At 34.9% G+C, this 24,995-nt stretch overlaps 3 protein-coding genes across 3 annotated transcripts; 2 read left to right on the forward strand and 1 right to left on the reverse strand.

The window, feature by feature from the left end:
• Positions 1-275: 275 nt before the first annotated feature.
• Positions 276-1,520, reverse strand: LOC139859545 (uncharacterized). Its single transcript, XM_071848324.1, has one exon. It carries the CDS (start codon positions 1,518-1,520, stop codon positions 276-278), a length of 1,245 nt encoding a protein of 414 aa, XP_071704425.1.
• A 4,000-nt stretch (positions 1,521-5,520) lies between these two features.
• On the forward strand, positions 5,521-10,028 carry LOC139857777 (tRNA threonylcarbamoyladenosine dehydratase). Its single transcript, XM_071846614.1, has 11 exons — positions 5,521-5,722; positions 5,865-5,908; positions 6,172-6,289; positions 6,633-6,780; positions 6,907-7,119; positions 7,375-7,509; positions 7,897-8,031; positions 8,311-8,526; positions 8,969-9,093; positions 9,411-9,468; positions 9,583-10,028. The coding sequence occupies exons 1-11, from the start codon at positions 5,622-5,624 to the stop codon at positions 9,691-9,693; spliced, it is 1,404 nt and encodes a 467-aa protein (XP_071702715.1). The 5' UTR covers positions 5,521-5,621; the 3' UTR covers positions 9,694-10,028.
• Positions 10,029-12,300: 2,272 nt separating this feature from the next.
• Positions 12,301-17,592, forward strand: LOC139858071 (single-strand DNA endonuclease 1). Its single transcript, XM_071846919.1, has 15 exons — positions 12,301-12,435; positions 12,515-12,672; positions 13,175-13,233; positions 13,323-13,450; positions 13,983-14,034; positions 14,171-14,243; positions 14,499-14,572; positions 14,772-14,831; positions 14,937-15,135; positions 15,609-15,612; positions 15,666-15,743; positions 15,922-16,004; positions 16,367-16,467; positions 16,558-16,691; positions 16,804-17,592. The coding sequence occupies exons 1-15, from the start codon at positions 12,368-12,370 to the stop codon at positions 17,549-17,551; spliced, it is 2,019 nt and encodes a 672-aa protein (XP_071703020.1). The 5' UTR covers positions 12,301-12,367; the 3' UTR covers positions 17,552-17,592.
• The last annotated feature ends 7,403 nt before the right edge of the window (positions 17,593-24,995 follow it).

Consider the following 24,995-nt stretch of genomic DNA (forward strand, 5'->3'; position numbering starts at 1 on the left):
GAGATATTACTTGGAGTCATTCATGACATATTTCAAAAGACGTTGCATTCGAGTCGTCGAGTTCATCAAGATTATTATTAATTCAATTATAGTTGGATGTATTATGAAATGGCATGCATGTCGTCAACTTTTGATGTAAAGAAAGTTTGTCTTTCGAAAAACGAATGCAATATTTGTAAAATGTATCATATAGAGGTCATGAACCTCACGATGAAATCAACTATTGTGAATCGTTTATAATCGATATGGACTTCGTCCAGATGGATTAGGACGGGTTATGAAAGTGCCTTTGAACTACCACAATCCCAAACCGCTCTTTTTATTTCTGTATCATCCACTTCACGTTCCAAATAAGAAGCTTCCTCCTGATTAAGTTTGTAATGTGGGTCGACATTATAGAATTCAGCCCCTGTATTATGACAATCAAATTTAGCTTTGTAATAATTATGGAATTGGTCCTTAATCGTGTCCGGGTTAACTATCCACGAGCCATCAACCATCAAGCCTTGAATGTGTTGTGTACTACGTTTATGTTTTAAAGAACAATGAAAAAACTTGGAATTCTCGTCTCCCTCAACGTCCCATTTTATCCTCGATTTCTGAATAGCATCAAGCGACCTTAGTTTAAAAAGCTCCTCCCTTTCAGCGTTTAAATCGGTTCTGGAATTGATCATGGTATCATCAGCTTGCCCTGCATCAATAATCAAATCAATATCGTTAATCTTTTTTGAAACCTCATCTAAACGTATAGCTTCTGATGACCGAGAAGTATGGATCCATGACTTTAGCCAACTCTTTAAATTACGAAGCTTAGCCACTATATCTCTGTTATCGGTTTTACATATCTCGTCCCAGCTCGAATGAACGAAAGTATCAAAATCTGGCCTTTGAAACCATGACTCGAATATCTTGAAGTAAGTAGGACCGAAATCAACATTATCTTTAAACAACAATATTGGCGAGTGATCCGACTGTCCACGTGCCAAAACAGTGCCTTTTAAATCATCTACAACATTCAAAATATTATTAGTAACGAAAAATCTATCAAGCTTACTTAGCTTATTACCCGCCTTATTTCGCCAAGTGTATTGCAACCCGCCTAGGGGAACTTCGTATAACATATTTCCTTCAATAAAATCATTAAACGCCTGAGCATCAATATGACAAAACTCGGTACCACATCGCTCCTCTCGAGTTCGGACCGCATTCCAATCGTCCAAAAAAATAAAGTCGCCCGAGTGCGAAGACATGAAACTGGAAAGTTTGTTCCACACTATCACCTTATTCGTAACCGATTGTGGAGCGTACACATTCACCATGTAAACCTCCAGATTTTCTCGTAACCATTTACCTTTAACGATAACGAAGTTCTCGTCGCACCACATATTACTTTTAACAAAAGAGCACGGATCCCACATAGAAATAATACCACTCGAATATCCCCGAGACAAAGATACCGAGTAATTGAAATTAGGATTGCCCCATAACGATCTCAATCGAAACATCTTGAGCTGAGACATCTTAGATTCCTGGATTCCCAAAAAATGGATTTTCCACGAAACACACGTATCCTTTATCCAATGCCTTTTCGTATGAACTTCTGACCCTCAACTATTAATACATAAGATCTTCATTGGAAACACTTTAGAGTATCGACACGATTCTTAGCATTAAAACACCCTTTAATATTGTAACCAAGAAGTTCGCCTATCCCAAAAATATCTTCACTTATATCTTGTGATTCAAGAACGCCCGAAACTTTTAAATCACCCAAGGTATAAGGCGTGTGGCAATTGACAGAATGACCTGACATTGATTGTTTACCTCCTTCATTATGTTCTTTTGTAAAACCTGGAGGGCATGTTCTACTATAGCTTTCAAAAACAGGCTTTGTGCTAACAGTAGCACCTTTAGATTCAACACCCTTAGCACACTTACTGTTACTAGCACCATCTAGTTTCTCAATAACAGGTTCTAAAGTATCATCATTTACCGACTCCTCATCTTTATCAAACACGGTCTATTTAGAATCACATGAATTAACCTGTAACCCTTTCAAATTCCTTTAAATGGTCCGACTCCGGGCTGGTCTCGTATGATTGGGAACAGTCGGATTCATTTATATGCGTTATTTCAGATTCAGATGCCACTTCTTCATTACTCGCTGATGAAATAGTAGACTCAATGTCAAAAAGCCATGTACCCACCTCTTGAGCATACACCTTCACATCTTTCCCATTAATACCAATAATAGCAGACGTGGAGATTAGTATTTTAGAGTGAGTTGTGATGCAAACTCGAGCAATAGAAAGAGGTACCTTGCTATTGGCTTCGAAAAACAAGAAACGTCCAAATTGTGATGCAATTTTTCTGGAGGCGACGGTACCCCAAGCGCAAGTTGGAAGACCCGACACTTCCAACCAAACAATACATTCATCCACAATGAAATCATCGGTGACCGGTCTAACACACGTGAAAAGAGACATGAGATCATCATTTTCTTTAAAAGCCGAACAAGCATCGCTAGAATCAAAACGTATCCATATCCAATAACCTCCTAGGTATTGTATCTTAAACTCTTTGAAACCTGCTGCATAACATAACGTATAGATCGTATATAACAGACCCAAGTCTTTGACCTTTGCCATTATAACTTGATCATCACTCACCTTAATCAAATCAACCTCATCAAGAGTCATTCTCTTAGGAGGTTTTGTTGTTCCCGACACTTTGGACACATAGGAGGATTCGCTGTTGTTTTTCTCAACCTTCTGTTGTTCAACCTCGACATACTTTGGTGTGACCGATATCGACGATGGTTGTTTGAACGGTGCATTTACCTTTGTCGACTGAATAGGGTTTGCACCATTTGGAGCGTTATTATCAAACTTTGAGGCTTCAACGAAGAGGTGATAATTGCCAATCCACACATCAGCTAAACGATTTTCCATTGCAAGAACATTCTTTATCCCCAAGAATCGAATAAAAGCAAACCTTTTACCTGAACGTGCCCTTTTTCTAGCGATGTATACGTTTGCCAGATACCCATACCCATCAAAAGCCTTCCGTAACGACGACGTATCAGCAAACTCAGGAAAATTCGTGACATAAAAGGATTGATAATCCTTATCTGATCGTTTCGTGAAACTTAGGTCAATATCGATCTTCCTATAGATCGTTTTATCGTTCCTTCTTTCCTTGACAACCCAACCATCTTTCAAAGGTTTATTGCGAACGTTTCCAACCATAATTAAGGCGTTTGGACCCGCCTGAGGAAGCCTGAATCGAAGATTTGTTGAAGACGGCGTAATCGCCCGACTTATTTGGAGAAATATTTTTTATTCTTAAATGTGACGGTTTATTTATTATTAGTTTAGATTTTATAATTTATTTTATATAATTATAATAATTGTAATATATATAGATATATATATATAAATAAATAAATATATATATATATATATATATATATATATATATACACACATATACATATACATATACATATACATATAAACATCCATAAATAACTTTCAACCACAATCAAGAAATTTTTTTTGGTTTATATATATATGTATATATATATATATATATATATATATATATATATATATATATATATATATATATATATATATATATATATATATAAATATATAAAATTATATGTGAGAGTTAACACTATGGGGAATTTATCATAGATATTTGTCTCGCTTTTCAAAAAATAAAAAATAAAATAATAATAGATATTTGACTCAGTCTCATTTGTTTGTTTTCGGATTTCGAAGTAGATTGGTAATTGGTTTCCTCTTTATTTTTAATCTTTTGTGTTAGCATAAGTAGATTGGTTACCCTCTTTATTTTTGCCGGTGTTATATTTTTGTTTGTTTTGTGGTTCTTGTATTGTCCATGTTTGTAGTTTGTTTGTAAGCTTTAGTTTTGTTTATAGTTTGATGATACAAGGAAAGATCAAGCTATCTATGTAATTTATTTCAAGTAGTTTTTTTGTCTACACACTAGTCTGCTTATGATTCTCGAGTTTACCCCTCCTACGATAAATAGTGTCTATACGGAGGAGCATAGCTACGAGGTAGACATTGTGAATGGATATTTGATCTTCACACCTACAATCTTTGCTAGAGTCACACGGGAAAATAAAGTAGAAAAGATGATGATTTACCCGGAGGGTGGTATGTGTTTACCCTCGAGGTCCAACGAGCAGCTAATAGGTCTTTTACCTACCTTTTCAGACTTGGTACATTTTAACTGAAAAAAATAGGTTATTGTTGTTCTGCTCCATACAATTACAACACAATGCGGAGAAAGAGGACCCTAGGAAACTTTGATAATGAAGTTTAGTGGTGACTTCAAGATGTACCTTACATCCGCCAAACATCTTGGCTTCCCACATGTTCATAAACATTTGTACTTTTCTTGTAAGATAATCTATAATAGAAGTTAAAAAAAGTTAGTTTCCAACAATTTAACACATGATTTAAGTTAGTTTGTAAGTGAAACAAATTAGAAGTACCTTAATTAAAATGCATATAACAGAATTGGGTTTGGTAGTGTGTCTATAAGATATTTGTTACATTCAAGATTTGATGTTAAAAAAATATAAAGAACTTTAGAGTACTAAATCTATTTATCCATCTATCTATCTACAATCTACAATACTGTAAAGAACGAGTTCAATAGGAGTAATGTGGTCTATCTACAATCTACAATGTAACACCGGCTATTTTTTTAAACACAACGGAAGACTTCAATTAATAAGTCACCATATTAATTACAGACATTACACAACATCATTAAATTATCTTTTACAAAACGGTGTTACTTATTACAAAACGTATTACAAGAGTTCACATCAGAGTATGCAAAGCTAATCGGGCTAGGATCTACCGATAGTCCTTCCTACCAAATCTCTGCGTAACCGTCCAAACGCAACACATGCGTCCTTCTATGCTATTACAAACTGACTGTAGGACTTGGACCCAACCTGACCCAACCTCGGTTGACTTCATACGAACCTGACTTGACCTGGCCTCGGTGGATTCCCAACCTGACCCAGTCATTGTGGTCGTCAAACACAGTGCGCACATAGATCATACAACAACAAATCATGCAATTATCCAACTAGCATGGCAATCACTACACTACACAAGGTAATCAGAATAAATCACAGTAGCATGACTTGCTACTTAAACTCTATCCGAAGATACCCACTAATCGATTACCAGCAAAAGCTCAGATTCGAAATTGGGTGCTCTTTAATGATAAGGGGTTAAAAAAGTGTAATATCTTTGATTGCATTAGATTTTATGTTTTTATTTGGCTTAGAAACAGGGGCTGTATTTTCGATTGTCACAAGTACACTCTCGCCTGCTTATTTGTAACTTTAATCTTTGAAATGAAATGTCTTGTTTTAAAAAAAAAAAAAAAAGTTATAGATATTATAAACCATATTTAAAAGCATAAAATATCGCAGAACTAAAATAATAAGCGGTCCACAAAATGTAATACGGAGTAATAACCTAAAATTAAAACTTTCAAGTTTAACGCTTCTTCGGGCCAACAAATATTTAAACGGCAACGAGAACACGAGTTGCAGAGCAGAAATGGAGGACAGGGCCAAATATCTAGCTTTAATCGGAGCCGGTGCTCTTTTGGGCTCCATTACCGCCACTGTTGCCCTTCTCAAGCTTCTTCCTCCGAATAGGTATTTTGTTATTACTGTATTATTATTATGTTTATTGTTACTTTAAAGTTACTAAAACACTACTTAACCTATAACTTGTTCAATGCTCATTCATATCCCTAATTTTACAATCTCGTAACTTAGTTTTTTAATATTGTTGCAGAGGAACTAAAGTTCACTGCAGTAACGATACTCCTACATCAAATGGTAAAGTTATGCCCTAATTTACATCTAACATAGTGATCGGCTGTTATAAGACGAAATTTGTTATGTAATTAGCTGACTGTGCTGTTATACAGTGATTTGATATCTTATAAAGTTATCGTATCATCAATTCATCATAAGTGTGTTCTTTTGCATTATAAAGTTATCGTATCATCAATTCATCACAAGCTAAAATCGTAATTGAATGCATTTGTGTTCTTTTGTGGTGCTGTGGCTGTGATCTGATAGTCGTCTTGTTTTCGTAGGTAAAGCGAGCTTATCTGTTTCAGCTGCAGAAGTTGATAACTGTATAAAAGAAGAAATGTATGAGGTGGAGCCTTCGGAGCTTTTAAATGATGAGATAGTTTCGGAACAGCTCACCAGGTACTTTTGACTTTCCAGTCAGTTATCTGATTTTGACTGATTCGTGTGACGATACAAGGAGCAGTACAGTGTATTTTAGATGTATTGTATTGAAGGTTATCTAGTTTCAGATGTTCCTATGTTAGTGAACATTGATCATGAAAACAACGATAGATTGTTATTAAAATGTCAAGCGACTGTGAAACTGGATAATCATCTGTGCATAAAATGTGTATGGCACAAGGATGATTGAACTGATTAATTGTTGAATCATGGACCCTTATGTTTAGTGTTTAAGAGTATTTTTCCTATCTCATCAACATATTGATGATGACACAATGCATCATATTATTTTTTATGTCAGGAATATCCAGTTTTTTGGGTTTGACGCCCAAAAAAAGGTGACAACTTCCTATGTTGTAGTAATTGGCCTTGGAGGGGTGGGGAGTCATGCTGCGTCGATGCTTTTGAGATCAGGAGTTGGCAGGCTACTTCTTGTTGACTTTGACCAGGTATATTATATACTTTGAAAATTTGACTACTATCATATTTTCAAAGAATAATAAAAAAATATCCATAATCTGGAATCATGTATTGTTCACCAATAGTCAGTGTTGTTTTCATTGTTACATTGTCAGGTTTCACTTTCATCTTTGAATCGACACGCAGTTGCTACAAGAGTAGACGTTGGAACCCCCAAAGCGTTATGCCTTAAGAAACACTTCTCGTTAATATATCCAGAGTGCCATATAGATGCGAAGGTGATGTTATACGATACTTCATCTGAAGAAGAAATTCTCTCAGGTCATCCAGATTTTGTATTGGACTGCATTGATAACATTGATACAAAGGTATCATACATGCTTATTTATTTGATTTGGTTATTTGTCAAGCAAATAAACATGTTTTAATTGTGTGTATTGCTATTGTTGTACATTTAGACTTGCCAAGTATGAAATACGATACTGTAATTACATAAGATGAGTTTTATGATGTGGCTTTCATATAGTTGATATATTTGTATCTCACAGCTACATAGCTATTTTGGTGATTGATTACTTAGTTATATTTCAATGATAAAGTTTTTATCTTAACATGTATCATAGGTGGCTCTTCTTGCTGCATGTGTTCGTAGGGGTTTAAAAGTTTTATCTGCTACAGGGGCTGGTGCGAGAGCGGACCCTACGAGAATCCGTGTAGCCGATTTGAGAGAATCGACTAACGACCCACTATCTAGATCAGTAAGTCTTATGTCTTCTACATTCCATTTTTATTGCTCGTGTTCAAATATATGTAGTTAGTGGTAAAAATCTCAGTTTGACTTGAAGAACTCATAAACCTCCTAAACCTTTTATTCCACAATTTAGATTGTCATTTGTCATTGTATTAATATTACCATCACAAGCATCAACCATTTGTAAATTTAATAAAATATAAGGAAGTGTTTGTGGGTCAGTCCAAACCCACATGACTGTATTTGTTTTTACCCATTTTGACCCCTTATGTACCTTATGTCTGGAATTTAAATCAGACATGTTAAATTGGTTAGCAACATCTTTTTAATCATCAACCTTCGATCCTGATTTTAATCATTGACAATGTGACTTTCTGTAAATATTTATTTGTAGGTTAGACAACGTTTACGAAGAGATCACGGTATTGAAGGCGGTATTCCAGTAGTTTTTTCTTTGGAAAAACCGAAGGCAAAATTGCTTCCTTTTAAAGGACCTAACGGAGATGAAGAGAATCCTTCAGATTATCAAGTAAGGATCTTTGCTCCAAAAGGTTTCGGGTCAGCTTGTCCTGGTCTGTTTTGACCCATACAAAAGGTTACCCATTTCAACACGTTACACAATCCCCCCACCCACCCATATTGCCACTTCTACTTATATTGCATACTTATTATTATGAACGTGTTTTCATGTGGATGGGGTTATATCCATGGCTATTTAGTAAACTCGTGGCTTATCATTTCTGTAATTACTTTTTGTTTGCTATGAAAATGTGATTTTATACATTTAAAACCTAAGATATGATATCAGGTAGTGCCTGGATTCAGGGTTCGCATAATTCCTGTATTGGGAACCATACCTGCTATATTTGGACAAATCATGGCATCATACGTTCTGACAAAACTTGCCGAATTTCAAGTCAACATGGAGCCCATTGTGAACTTCGATACAGATCACTACCGTGTATTACATCAGCGCCTTGTTGAACATGAAGAGTTGGTTTATGGCACATCCATGCAAGTTCAGGTACAACGTGTAGCCCTTACGTCTATTTTCTTTTCAATTTAAAATGATAACAAATTCCAAAAATATTTTGATTGCATACCTCGAACTTTTAATATTTCTTCATCTTTAGAATCTGTGTATATGTCCTTTTTACTTTTATGGCTTGATATCTGATTGTAATTTCAGTGTGGAAAATTTATGATAACCTTTATTTTCCATTATGCATCATTAACAAAGTGGTCTGCCTGCTATCACCTAAAACAAATACTCCGTATATTATTTGTCACCTTTACCTGATTGATAGTTTATTTTAGGCGGTTTTGGTTTAACTTGGATGAAAAGGATGCAATGAAAATGATTACTAGAGTTTAAAGTTTGCATCTTTTAAAGTGGAATCCTTACTTATCCATTTTTATGTCATTATTTATTATTTTATTTTTTGTTTTTTGTCTCGATTTAAAAGGTAGACGTAGAAGAGGTGATGTATGTTGCTAAAGAATTGTGGCATTGTCGAAGTGCAAGAGATCAAACTACAAAAGAAGTTGGGCGTGGAATGTGGCGGGCTGTCCACGAATTGATGCTTGTGAGGTAATTATTAATGTATATCTTATGATTTATGTCTTATGTAATTTGCATTTGACGTGGAAGAAAACAAAAAAAAAGTTATGGTTATAAGGTCTATAACAGAACTAAGAAAGAAAAATCTAGAGCAAGTCAAATCACATTGTTGATAAAATGCACTTTTACAGTCCTGACTCGTTAAATTCAAGATTATTCAACTTTAGCTTTGCTAGTGAACAATGAACATGCATGCCTGCTTGGTAAAATATAGTATTGTAAGCCTTGTAAAGTCTCCCATTTTTAGTATTTTTTGATGTATTGATGTACTTTTTTTTAAATGGTAGATGGGACAGATCAAAGCCTGCATCTGCATCAAATTTGATTCTTCTAAAATTTACAGAGGTTTATATTACTACTATTCATAAAATATTAAAACTGTCAGTCACTAATTTGAGTGATTGGATTATGTTGATCTGATATGGTGCTTGAACTCATTTATTTTCTTTATTAAAATAGGCTGATGAACATGAGTCGACTACACTTGAAGAATTAAAGGAACACGAACCAGAATTTTTCACTAGGGTTACATCTACGCTTAAGAGAGCTGAAATAGATTTTGATCTGTAGAGTCATTGTTATGGATGATGATGTTGCATATTATTTCAAGATTATTTAGCTCCCGTTCATCATGTGCTGACATAGCATTTTAATTAGATGCTAACGGTCCAATATTATGAGAAGCTTGATTATGATGACCAACATACAAAGATTTTGAGGTAGCAAAAATGGTTACACTTTGAGCGGTTACTTTTTTTGGAGTTTTGAGCTACCATGATGATGATGATGCATGGTTTAGAAACTAAGCTATTTTATGTCTACTACACTTTGATTAGTTACATGTTGTGTTTGTAGCCAACTAAATCTGTCTCGTGCTCACAGTTTTGCGTTAACTAAACTAATAATTCTTCGGTAATTTGACGGATGCTGGATTATGTTAAGTTTGTGGTAATAGAGGTTCGGAGCTGGTTAGGTATTCCTTTCATTGCACCGTCATCAAGTAAAAAGAAAAAAGAAAAGAAAGACAAAATGGTTGTTTTTGTTAGAGCACGAGGTGCCCGTGGTCCTCTACAGTGTCAATTTTCAGTGTCCATTTTAGACACTGAGATTGACTGACTGGCTGTTGGGTGAGGGTGTCAACAGTGTTCATTTTCGGTGTCCATTTTTCAGTGTCCAATTATTTTTTTAATTTTTTTAATCATTTTTATTTTCTTTTTTTATAACTAAATAATTAAAGACATAAATTTAAACACAAGTAAACAATTATTTAATAAAAACCAAACATTAAAATCCTAAAAAACAAACAATACGAAATCCAAAGTTGTGAAATCTGCATATTCCTCGGGTGTCATTTGAGTTTGTGGTACTTGAGATTGTGTTGGTTCATCTTCTTCTACAAATTGAGCGTTAAATCCGGACCAATTCCAATTGTGACCAAGGGGGTTATCCTCATTGTAAATATAATTAGGGTGTTTTGGGTTGTTGAAGTTTGGATTCATGGTTTTATGTTTGATTTAAGAAAGAAATTGAATTTGTTAGAAAGAAAAAATAAGATGAGAATGAAAGTGAAGTGGTTTGAAGTGTTGGAGTATTTATTATGTTGTTTGAGTTGTGGACCGGTGGAATCAAAAAAAAAAAAAGTAATGGTCATATGAGCAGTGTCTCTGGCTCGAAATCGAAGATCGACGCCGAGAATTAACGGTGGCGACAGTGGATCGGTGTCGGACGACGGCGGTCTCGGCGTCGATTTTTGTGGGACGGCGGGGGGTCGACTCCGGGCACCCTGTGCTCTTAGTCAACATATTTTGAAAAGCTATACGGTAAACTGATTTTTGTTTTATCTATGTTTTAGTTTTATTCATACATTATGTTTTTTCAAAAAATAGTTGAGAAGGCATTACTTGTTTTTTTTTTAGGTTGATACGAGTCTTCATTTTGTGCAAGTGTCAAAATGCACTGGGTCAGGTTGGCCTGGAAAAGCTTTTTGTTCATGCTTATAATACCATTGCCATTGAGCCTCGTGCTCAGGCTTGTCCTCGAGGCGCCGTTGGCAATAGTGTGTCCTTGCCTTGCCCTTAGACTTACTTGTCTAGCTTCGCCCTACAATCTTTCTTCGGATAGCATAATCAATCAGAACCTCTTTCATACCTTGTGCTATATTTATTTAACACTTGTAAATTAATTTATTTAATGAATATTGGTGGGTATGTGATGAGGAGTAAGTATGTTATGGTTGGTGGTGATATGTGATGGGAAAAAATTGAGGAAATGAGGAGAAAAAGTGGATGTAGCGCTATGCTGGAGAGAAAAGACGTCATAGTTGGAAATGGTCTAATTAAGGGTTGAGCTATTAATATTTCTTGTTATGACATATAGAACGGAGTCAAATCACTTCTATGTATAAGTAAATGTGTTGACATTGCATAATCGAATTTTATTATAAAGAATATAAATCAGGAACACGAACCTTAAACATATATATATGATGAAGATTACAGTGTGTTTATTTTAATATATAGTACAGAGTATATATTTAACATGGTCGAACCATATCATTGGGAATTGGGAAGGATTGAATCGGACAGTTTCATCGTTCACAATGTTTATATAGAACGATTATGATATTGTCGTTATGTTCAACTAAATCTTTAAATTTTTTAGATTTTGAACCATTAAGTATTTAATCATTATGTGTTATCACCTAGGGATGATAACGGACAGAAAAAAACCCGTGACTCGCGAGTACTCATGCCCGTGATGAGCGGGTGTATTCAAAAAAGTTCACCCACGGGTACGTGAGGTAATCTTTTACCAGTTGACGGGTCGCAAATAAAATTTGACCCGCAAACCCATAATACACATTTAAAAAATCCGCGGTTATACTTGTTAACCTGAATAAAAAATTGGTTATTGTTTATTATTTAACGGAATTATAACTAAAAAGTAACAATATTTCTATCTTTTTTAGTAACATTTGATTTGGTTAAATAACATTTAGACATCAAAATAAAAATAGGTTAATTTTTATAGGAAACTGAGGTTTTTAATGAAATTCGCCATAAAATATAAAATATATAAAATATAAAATAAAATATAAATATAAAATAATCTCATTTAAAAGTTAAAAACTTAAAACGTCTATATTCGAGACTCCATTTTGAAATTCAACGTTCGAATCTTCCTTCAACCATCAAGAACGACCCATATGTTTCCTTGAAACCATCATTCGTAAGAAAATTAGAAAATGGGAGTTAGAAATCTATGGGATATTTTAGAACCCTGCAAGAAAACACTTCCTCTTCACCATCTCCAGTAAGTTTTTCTTCAAGACCCATTTCAATTTCACATCAAGAAACTGTAAATTTCACAAATTTTTCATCTTTTGGTGCAGGAACAAGAAAGTTTGTATAGATTTATCATGTTGGATGGTTCAATTGGCTAATGTAAACAAATCACATTGTTCTATGAAAGATAAGGTTTATCTCAAGGGCTTATTTCACAGAATTAGGGCTCTAATTGCCTTGAATTGTAGCATTATTTTTGTTACAGGTATGTTGCCCTAATTTTTAAAATTGACAACTTTATGCTGTTTTTTTAAGGCAACTTTATATGGGTTTGATTGTTTCTGATCTGTGTATATGTTAAGAAAAGGAGACTCCTTGGTTTCTTTTTGATTTCAATTATTATAAATTTCTATATTTATGCTCTTTTGATCTGAATCTTTGCTAATTTGAAGTCACAATATTGACTTTTGACAGTTTGTACAAAGTAAATATTATTAGTAATTTCTGTAGGGTGTTAGTTATTGAGATATATGCAAATTTGCCCATCTAAACGGACCTTAAAGCAACTTTTGACCACTTTTAGAAAGCATATTCAAACATCCCCTAAAGATTCCCAGTACTAGTAATCCTTTGAAATTTGCTGTTAACGATTAAAGTTTTGGTACTTTGCTGTTTGCATACATCACGTATTACATCTATAACCAAATGTCGAATATGTTTTATATCATCGAGGTTTGTTAATGTGAATTGACTATGGTAATCCACAGATGGATCGATTCCAGGCATCAAAGTAGCTACATATAGACGACGGTTACAGAACAACGAGGTTTGTTTTACTGTCATGTTTTCTTCTGTGTGGTATGTGTTATCGTGATACATTTTAATACTTTTTTTATGTGTGCGTTTGTATTGTAGGGCACTCGAGACGAATCTTCATCAGAAAATACTATTTCACTACAGAGGAATATGGGGTCTGAGTTCTCGTGTATGATAAAAGAAGCCAAAATTCTCGGGTCGGCATTAGGGGTTCCATGTATAGACGCGTAAGTTTGGTAACCCACTAATGAATACATTCTAAGTGGAAGTAGCAAAATGGACGGATTGTATTTTTCTGTGGGTCACAAGGGTTCGGGTCGGGTCGGGTTTGGTTGGCATAATTATTACTCCATCCGTCCCATATTAATAGTCTAGCATTTCTTTTTGGACCTCCTCAAGTTAATGTTCTACTTTCATAGATAGATAAGAATAATGAGTTAAAGTTCTTTTATACCCTTACGTTACGTTTGTAAGGTAAGATGTTAGGAGTATTACAAATAAAAAGTTCAATGCAATAATGACATTTCTTAAGATGTGTGTTTTTTGTCTGATGTCTATTAAATTAAATCGGGACGAAGAGAGTATTACTGTTTTGTATTGTTTTGTGTATATATATATATATATATATATATATATATATATATATATATATATATATTTTATATTTTTAACTGCTACATATCAAATATGATTATATGCTTATTACCATTGGACGATTAAGATGCACTAATTTAATCATTTGAACTTTATTTTACTCAGAATTGAGGAAGGCGAAGCTCAGTGTGCATTACTTGATTCAGAATCTTTATGTGTAAGTGACAACAACATATACAAATATATTCATTATGGTATTTGACATATATACATAATTAGTAATGTATACATTTCGTGATTGTACTTCTTAAAATCGACCTAATTCGCTTTCTTTAATTGTTCTGGTTTTTCAGGATGGATGTTTCTCTATAGATTCAGATATCTTTCTGTTTGGAGCAAGAACAGTATACAGAGATATATGCCTAGGTGAGCATGTTGTAGCAAAATGGATGGGTCGATTGGGTTATGGGTCAAAATGTGTCTTCTTTTTTCTGGGAGACAACCCGTTGGGACTCGAAATCACAACCTCTTGGTTGAAGCACCTTTAAACGGTTAGGCCCGCTAAAGGCCTTTTGGTATAAATTGGATCACTTTTAATACATTCAAGAAGAGTCTGGTTGACCCGTAAGGCTGTAACTATTTAATTTCTCTACAATGGTGCTAATCTTTATGTTTGTGCAGGGGAAGGTGGTTATGTTGTTTGTTATGAAATGTCTGATATCGAGAATAAACTTGGATTGGGAAGAAATTCATTGGTGAGTTATGTTACATTGGGTCTTAAAATCAAAATAATTAATATTAACTTTTTTTTTTGAAAGGCATATAAATTAATATTAACTGATAAACTAATAATTACTTGAATACTTACAGTATAAGAAAATGTCACACTTGTTTTGGTACAGTTTATTAACTGATAAGAATTGAGCTCACTTTAGTTAATAAAATGGTATGCAGATTGCTCTAGCTGTTCTTCTTGGTTGTGATTACACACCTGGTGTCCGTGGGCTCCGTCCAGTAAGTTGAAATTTTTCTAAACTTATTTATTAATTAATACTTAGATTTCATTGACCACTACTAACTACTAATATTCATATATTTACATGGGATAATAATATACAGCAAATGGCATGCGAGATTGTTAAATCTATGGGAGAAACAGTAGTTCTTCAAAAACTCGCAGCGGAAGGATTCTCACTTCTGAAGAAGACAAATTTCTCCAAGAAACGTAATCAAGTACGCAAGGGGTTTAACAATAAAGAGAACATCCCTCCAAATAACACCAAAGAAAATATTGCACGAAATGAATCAAACATTAACGGTAAACGAGCTATGTATATAAATATTATATGATTTGCAATAGTGTTCTTTATCATTTAGTTTAACTTGATTCCATTTTATCCTAAGATAGCCCAACGGTCGATATCCAGATAGGCCGCGTACTTATCGTCTAAAATATACTCCCCTTCCTGGGTAGCCAAAACAGAGAAAAACCTTAACCATTTACCGGTTTATTTATATTAGAAAAAATTACGCGGTTGGTTCTTAAAGTTTGTCAAAATTTGCAAGGGTGACTTTATTTTTCCAATTTTGATCTGGATGACCTATTTTCACCCATGCAATTTTTGACAAAACTTTAGGAGAAACCGCGTAATTTTGTCTTTATACTTTGAAAACTATTTTCTACAAAGTTTTCTTATACTTCAATAAGTTTGAAGATAGTTAGGACTTCCGGAATCGGACATTGTAATAGCTTACCGAAGAAATGCAATTTATTCTTCTATAAGATGATAGAGTGGTACAATGTATGACATATGATCTTTTTGTAGGACATAAAAGTAATTTACCAAGGAATAATCAGTTTCAGCAAGTGATCGATGCTTATCTTAAACCGAAATGCCATTCAGCTGATTCTCAAATGGTCCAAAGGTATTTAATTTTCATTCAATAATAACTGCATACATAAAGTCATTCGATACCCATACTTCCCATCTATATACGTATGGGACTTAATGTGGCGAAAAGTAAACAACCCCTAGTCAACAATATGCAAAAGATAAATTTTTATTTTTTTTTTATTTTTTTTTGTGGTTTACTTTGTTTGCAGGGTTCTTGGTACGTACCCATTTCAACGGATAACGCTTCAACGAAAATGTCATCAGTTTTTCGAGTGGCCTCCAGAGAAAACAGGTTTCTTCAAAATACTATAACTGACACGGTGCAATTAATTGCAGAAAACGCGATATAAAAATCTGAAAACGTGTTCAAATATGATTTTTTTTTACTGTTTTCTCTTCTTGAGATTAGAAAACTACTTCCGTTTTCGACACTTGAATATTAGAGAACCTTGTAACACTTTTTATTACAATAATTGACCAGTTTAGTGACTATTGGAGAACTTTGTTTGCAACTACACACACACACACACACACACACACACACACACACACACACACACACACACACACACACACACACAGTGTTTTACTCTCATTATTCTTATTCCGTTAATATAAATAGTGACAAGCTTTTGATGCCTATTTGTGGTGTAGATGAGTATATTCTTCCAAAGATCGCCGAAAGAGAGTTGAGACGATTCGTCAACTTACGAACCGCTTCTTCTAATCTAGGCCTCCAGTTTCCTTTAAACAAGGTGGTATTAAAAATACCGAAGGTTTTTCAATGGTTATTAACTTTAAAATTATAAATAAATATAAAAATAAATATAAAATTATGTTTGCAGATGCCAGTAAAGTGTCCGGTGTCTGAAATAGTAAAGCGCAGAATAGCTCAAGGTAAAGAATGCTTTGAAGTTATGTGGGTTGACATTGACGGACTCAGTGGCAGCTCTATCGTACCAGGTGATCTTGTTCACAGGTAATAATAACTATAATTATAACTAGTAAACATTGTAATTATTATGTAAACGTGTTTTATATATGTCGATTAAAATATCTAATTTAATAATATCCATTCTTTTGTGTAACAGTGCATGCCCTGAAAAGATAGTGGAGTTGGAAGAGAGAATAGCCGAAAAGAAGAAGCCGAAACCACGAAAACCGCGTCTAAAGAAAACCGAAACTAATCATCAGTCATTAAATGTTGTTGATAGCAAGCTCAATGAAACTTCTTCCAATCAAAACTATTGGTTACTCGATGAAACACCGGTCAAGACAAGCATGGAAAACTATGAACCACTGGTCAACACGAGGTCAAACAATGAGGAAAACTATAGGTTATTCGATGAACCGCTGGTCAACATGAGGTCAAACGTTGAGGAAAACTATAGGTTACTTGATGAACCACTGGTCAACATGAGGTCAAACCCTAAGGTAGTTAAAAATATAGATGAGCCTGCAGATAATAGTTGCTATGATGTTGGACCGGAGGTTGTGAATCTGTCGACGCCTGTTGTGATTAAATCAAATAAAAAAGTTGAAACGGAAATTGTTGATCTCTTGAGCCCGATGTCAGCTGTTAGTATATCGAAACATCAAAAAGAAGATATTGATGTTGATTTCTTGAGCCCGATGTCTGATATTTGTGTATCGAAACATCAAGAACAAGATGTTGAATTTGATCTCGTGAGTCCAATGTCTGATGCTTGTGTATCGAAACATGCAGAAGAAGATGTTGATGTGATTGATTTGAGTGAGTCAGAAATGGATGTGTCACCTGAACATGCAAAGAAGGCTAGAGAACTTAGATTATTTGTAGCCAAAATCAGGAATGAATGATTTCTCTTAATTGATGTTAATTTCCTATTAATTGAGCCTACTTCAACCATTAAAAGTGTATAATCTTTGTACTTTAGCTGGTTTTATAGCTTTAATATGTCAAGTACTATTAAGGTTGGTTATAGAACTTGCAAAATTCACATAATCCAATTAATACAATTCAGTCGAGGGTGTTAAGTATAGTGTTGTAAATAATTTCAAAAAGTAAAGCCACCATTCTTAAGTAGTGGGTTTTAATGAACAAATCTTATGTTCTTTTAAAAGAATATTTCTTTCTGCTAGAACAAGTTCAACTTCGGATAATTACGTTGCAATATGATTGGCTGGTCTAACTGAAGACTCGAAGTTTGACCACCCAATCCCATAAAATGCGGAACTAACTTTTCATGTGGGGCTTACGCGAGACACTTCAAGCTTTGTGTGTCCACCACCAATACGAGCGAGGCTTATGCGCTTGACGCTACTCAAGGGCTTATTCAATACCTCACAGTCAGCATACGCGCTGCATGACGATGATTGATTTCTATCGGGAGAAGGATTCTTAAAGTATTCTTAGAAAAATATTCAATCTGTGTCGAAGAAAAAGTTCTTGCATTTGGCACTAACAGAGTTTATTTGAATGCCTAAAACCTCACACCAAAGAATTGAATTATATAGATATAGATACTTATAGAATATATGTGCTAACTACCATTCATAAAAAAAAAAAAAAAAAAAAAAAACAATCCTACTCCAATCTTAAACTCTCTCCTTAATCAGGGTAAGTATTTGATCATGTTGATTTTGGTCACTCTATGATATATTATAGAACTACTAAATCATAGAGTACATATTTAAGCATTCAAATGTCAAAATTTACTTGTACATTATCTTAACCTTAGTAAAATCCTAAGAGCTCTTTGCAGGAAACACAAACACCACATTGTGTAGATAAACTAAGTTGATTGAAGCCAAATCGGTGGGGTGATTTTGCTAAGCGATTTTCCTGTATAATGAGGCTCGATGTTTCCGTCACACATATGATAAATTCCCATCTCTCTCCCTCCTCCATTTTTGCTAGAACGGTACGACGGATTATCATCAGTGTAGTATATGCAATTACCCTTTGATCACCCCCGAAGTGTCTGTAAGGATATTAGGACCCAAAACAACGCAAGTGATTCAACAAGATCACTCACCGATAGTAATTCTACAAGATTACTAACCCACTTAATGAACGAAAGATTATAAATGCAAGAAATGTAAATCGATACAAGAGATAACGTGGTTATATGCAATCGTTGTGATTGCTTTAGTCCACAGACCAACTAGAGAATGTATTACTGAATATTTGTGGTGTGTTTACAATGAGTTACGAGAGGGTCTATTTATAGAATGGTTTAAGGAGTAAGCTAAAAACAATTCCTTGAAGCTTCATGTGAGTTTCCTGACAGCTTTATGGAGGCTACATGTGAGTTTCCTGACAGCTTCGTGGAAGCTACATGTGAATTTCCTCACAACTTCGTGGAAGCTACATGTGAGTTTCCTAACAACTTCGTAGAAGCTACATGTGAGTTTCCTAACAACTTTGTAGAAGCTTCGTGTGAGTTTCCTGGAATCTCCCCTCTAATTGTTTAAAGTTCTCCATATCTCCAACAATCTCCCACTTGGAGACTTTGAACAAACCCAACCTTCGTCAACTCAAAATATCAATGATCTAACCAAGAACGTTAAACCACCATTATACCGCCAAACTCCATTTGGGACACGCACACTCAACACATACTTCGGATGAGCAGACTTTCAATACAAGGTCTTCAACACTACTTGTTAGAATTGAAACATTAACTCTCTAATTCTCTAGTTTGGGTCTTCTCTCATCAATTCATTAGAAGACCAATTGAGGTAATGCAAAACCTCAATTTCTCTGTTGTAACAACCTTAGTAAACATATCAGCAGGATTCTTCGTACCAAGGATTTTCTCCAATAATAAAGTACCATCATTTATATGTTGTCGAATAAAATGATACCTTATCTTGATGTGTTTCGTACGACTATGAAACACCGGATTCTTCCCAAGATGTATTGCACTTTGATTATCACAATACAAGGCGCAATAGTCTTGTCTTTTACCCAACTCACCTAAGAAGTTCTTCAACCAAACAAGCTCTTTAGAAGCTTCTGCAATAGCCATATATTCGGCCTCGGTAGTTAACAAAGCAACACTCTTTTGTAGTCGAGACATCCAACTAACCGCCGTCTTTCTTATTGTGAAAACATAACCCGTAGTGCTTTTCCCCGAATCATCACATCCACCCAAATCAGCATCCGCATAACCCCTAAGTATGAGATTGTTTTTGGAGAAACACAATCCCATATTAGAAGTACCTTTCAAATAACGAAGCAACCATTTGACCGCTTCCCAATGATCTTTCCCCGGATTAGACATATAACGACTTACAACTCCCACTGCTTGAGCAATATCGGGTACAAACCATGGCATACATAATACTACCCACGGCCGATGGGTATGGAACCTTTTCCATCTCCATTTTGTCTTCTTTCGTTTTAGGTGATTGACTTTTCGATAGCTTTATCGTGCTACTCAAAGGCATAGAACGAGCCTTGGAATTTTCCATGTTAAACCTCTCTACAACTTTCTCAATATATTTGGATTGAGACAAGTATAGAGTACCCTTCACACGATCACGCACAATACTCATGCCAAGTATTTGCCTAGAACCACCAAGATCTTTCATCTCGAATTTACGGGAAAGTAATCCCTTCAACTTGTTAATTTCGGACATGTTGGAACCTGCAAGTAACATGTCATCAACATACAACAATAAGATTATATAAGAAGACTTGAGTTTCTTCAAGTAGCAACAGTGATCCGCTTCACATCTTAAGAAACCAATCTTCTTCATAAAATCATCAAACTTCAAGTACCATTGCCGAGGTGCTTGCTTCAATCCATACAAACTTTTCTTTAGCTTACAAACCCACTTCTCTTTACCCTTTACCTCAAAGCCCTCGGGTTGCCTCATGTAAATCTCTTCAACAAGATCACCATGCAAGAATGCGGTCTTCACATCTAGTTGCTCTAGATGTAAGTCTTCGGATGCAACCATAGAAAGTACCAAATGAATAGCAGTAATCTTCACCACCGGTGAAAATATCTCTTGGTAGTCAACTCCTTTCTTTTGTTGAAAGCCTTTAACCACCAAACGAGCCTTGTACCTTTTCTTGCCATCCAACTCATTCTTGATTCAATACACCCATTTACTTTGCAACGCCCTTTTATCATGAGGTAACTTCACTAGTGACCAAGTTTTATTCTTCTCAAGTGACCCCATCTCTTCTTTCATGGCAAGCTCCCATTGTATGGATTCTTTTGTCTTCCTTGCCTCAAAGTAACTTTCGGGTTTACCATTCTCGGTATAGAGCAAGTAGTTTGCTGATGGAGAATACCTAGGATTAGGTTTGGGCACTCTAGTCGAGCGTCTTAGTGTAGGAGTAACCGAAATGGTTGGACCGGTTTCATTTCTATCCTCCTCATCAGTAGAACTCGCACTATGTTCGAAATCATCACCGCTTTCTGAACCATCCCCATCATTAGCATTTTCCGACGCCTCACCGTTCATTGGCAATTCATTGTTTCCCGTACTCCTACTAGAACCTGTAAGATCATCAATAGAAACATCGTCAAAAGTAACATGACCCGGTTTAGGACTCCCCGTTTCCGGTTTGCCATAGACCGAATCTTCATCAAAAGTAACATCGCGAGAACGAATTACTTTTCTAGCCTCGTTATTCCAACAACGATAACCCATTTCATCCGACCCGTAGCCTATGAAAATACACTTCTTTGACTTAGCTTCAAGCTTGTCTCTATCCGCATCTTTGGTCTTCACATATGCATTACACCCAAAGATCCTAAGGTGACCATAACTCACCTTCTTACCTTGCCATTCTTCCTCGGGAATTCGGAAACCCAACGGTGTTGAGGGTCCCCTATTTATCAAATAAGCCGCCGTGTTAACCACATCCGCCCAAAACATTTTAGGCAAATCGGCATGTAGTCTCATACTCTTAGCCCTTTCATTTAACGTACGATTCATACGTTCGGCTACCCCATTGTGTTGCGGTGTCTCTGGTACCGTTTTTAACATTCTAATACCGAGCTTTGCACAATGGTCTTTATACTCAAGACTACCATATTCCCCTCCATTATCCGACTTCAAGCACTTGACCTTCAAGTTAGTCTCATTTTCTACCATAGCTTTCCACTTCACAAATGTATTAAATACATCATATTTAGCTTTAAGAAAATAAACCCATACCTTTCGAGTGGAGTCGTCAATGAAGGTGACATAATAGCGAGAACCTCCATGTGATTCTACATTCGTTGAACCAAATACATCCGTATGAACAAGCTCCAATTTCTCCAACTTAGGAGCATTTCCCGATTTCCCAAAAATCACCTTCTTTTGCTTCCCATATACACATGGTTCGCAAAACCCAAGTTCTACCTTTTTCAAATCCGGAATTCTCCCACTCGAAACAAGCATTTTCATACCCTTCTCACTCATATGCCCGAGTCTTCGGTGCCATAGAGTTGATTCAGACTCAACATTAACCATAGCAACCACCGTGTCTTCATCAAACACTTCAACCATATAAAGAGTTCCCCTTTTATGTCCACGAGCCACTACACAACTACCCTTAACCACCTTCCATTGGCGGTTTTCAAAAGTAACCGCGTTACCTTCATCATCTAATTGACCAACCGAAATAAGTTTCCTTTTTAATTTAGGAATGTACCTTACGTTTTTCAAGGTCCAATTATGTAGTGACCCGAACTTTTCCATGTTTATATATATTAATTGAGATTGATATTTACATGACTAAATGTTTCCAACGTGTTAAGCAATCAAACTTGTTAAGACTTCATTAAATGAAATAAGTTTCATATAGACAATTGATCACCCAAGTTGACCGGCGATTCACGAACGTTACAAAATTGTAAAAACTACATGTTGTGGTATATATAGACATATATATATGGTTGACATGAGATTATGATGAGTAAGTATCTTACTAAGTATATTAACAATGTGTGATATACATAAGAAATGAGATTACTAAGTTAAGAAACTCGAAATGATATATATAACGATTATCGTTATGATAACATCTACTAAATATAAATGTATCATATTAAGATATTGATACACTATATTTAACATGATAAAATGATATTTAAATATATCATTAAGTGTGTTAACAATGAACTACATATGTAAAAACAAGACTACTAACTCAAGAATTACGAAACGAGACTTATATGTAACGATTATCATTGTAACGATATTTTAATGTATATATCATATTAAGAGATATTCATACATCATAATATCATGATAATATAATAATTTAACATCTCATTTGATATAATAAACATCGGGTTAACAACATTAATTGAGATCGTTAACTTAAAGGTTTCAAAACAACACTTACATGTAACGACTAACGAAGACTTAACGACTCCATTAGAATGTATATACATGTTGTTGACGAAAAATCTAGAAAAGTCATCACTAAAATCAGCAGGAAATCCACGGACCTCAGCATCAAACATGGTCGCCAAGTGGTCAGACTTATCCTAGCCATGAGAGGATCTGTCTCGTAAAATGGGGAGGACGTCGTGCAAATTAGCTTGATAAGACTAATGAATCAGACCCACAGAAAAGGATAATCTCCTTAAAGATTAAAAATCAGCTTTTAAGCCTGATATTACTCAATCCTAGAGATTGACCTTAAAGATTGAGAATTACAAACTCATGGAATTCGATGATATCTAAACTCGAGCTTGAACGAGAAAATATTTTGATCAAAATTACAAACCGATTTGTTTTCTGAAAAACCCATTTTTAATGCGTTCATTACCATTGAACGTAAAATCCTAGGAATTCACCTGAAATTCATTAGGTCACCTGAAACAAATCGGGTGTCAACCGTAAGAACGGTGGTTGCATAGTATGGTCGAAGACAGGACCTTGTGCCAAACCGAAAAACCATAAGGGTGAGCTTTACTATTGCTCCTACCAAGGATTGTAATTGCATCCGACACGTTATATACCATAATTAAAAGCATGTCAGGGGACATTGCCTTAACAGTTGCTTGTTCAATGCTTTCCTTTACGACCAGACGGTAGTTTACCGAAAGGTAATATACGGAGCAAGTATACTGGACGTGTTGCTTTCCCAATACAAGGTTAGCAAGTGGGTGACACAAAACCGCAAGTTTTAAGCTAAAATTTTCAAATATGAAACCCACCAAACCCACAAAAACATTTCGCAAACACCGGTGAAGGGTTATTCCGGAAAACTTATCTAGGATAAAAGCTAGATTTAATTTTCAAAAGATCAAATGTTTTCATAAAGATCCAATTTCCTTAAGGGATCTAAATTTTATAGTCGTGCGGGACTGTAAACCACATCGTTACTACCATTGTTTATACCGCCGTATAGAAATCACTGATGTACAAAGTGTGAAGAATAAAGAAGTGATTCTAGTATTTTTATTTCAAGACTATATTACTTGAGGACAAGCAACGCTCAAGTGTGAGAATATTTGATAATGCTAAAAACGAACATATATTTAATAGCATTATCCCTCAAGAAAGACAAGCTTTTAGTTGCAACTGTTCTATTTACAAGTGATATTCGTTTAAATAATAAAAGGTGAAGACAAAAGACAGATTCGACGAATTGAAGACGCAAACGACCAAAAAGCTCAAAAGTACAAAGTACAATCAAAGTGGTTCCAATTATTGATAAGAAATGTCTCAAAATTACAAGAGTACAAGACGCGAAACGCAAAATACAAGATATTAAATTGTATGCAAGGACGTTCGAAAATCCGGAACCGGGACCAAAGTCAACTCTCAACGCTCGACGCAACGGGCTAAACATTATGAGTCAACTATGCACATGAATATAATATAATATATAATTAATTCTTAAAATTAATATATATATTATATTATATATTATAAACGTCGGCAAACAAGAAAACAAACTCATGTGAACTGATACCTACCTCCATGCGATCGCATGGCCTGTAGGCTTATTTTCCATGCGATCGTATGGCCCTGAAATCCAGGCGACACCCCTATAAATTCGCAGTTTGGTTGATCACACATCCATATATCCATCTCTCTATCTATCAAACGTATATATATATATATATATATATATATATATATATATATATATATATATATATATATATATATATATATATATATATATATATATATATTATAATTTTAATTTTAATTCTAATAATAAGGGTATGTTAGCGAATGTTGTAAGGGTGTAAGTCGATATTCTGTCCGTGTAACGCTACGCTATTTTTAATCATTGTAAGTTATGTTCAACCTTTTTAATTTAATGTTT

The sequence above is a fragment of the Rutidosis leptorrhynchoides genome, chromosome 7 (genome assembly GCF_046630445.1).
Source record: "Rutidosis leptorrhynchoides isolate AG116_Rl617_1_P2 chromosome 7, CSIRO_AGI_Rlap_v1, whole genome shotgun sequence".
In the NCBI taxonomy this organism is placed as follows: Eukaryota; Viridiplantae; Streptophyta; class Magnoliopsida; order Asterales; family Asteraceae; genus Rutidosis; species Rutidosis leptorrhynchoides.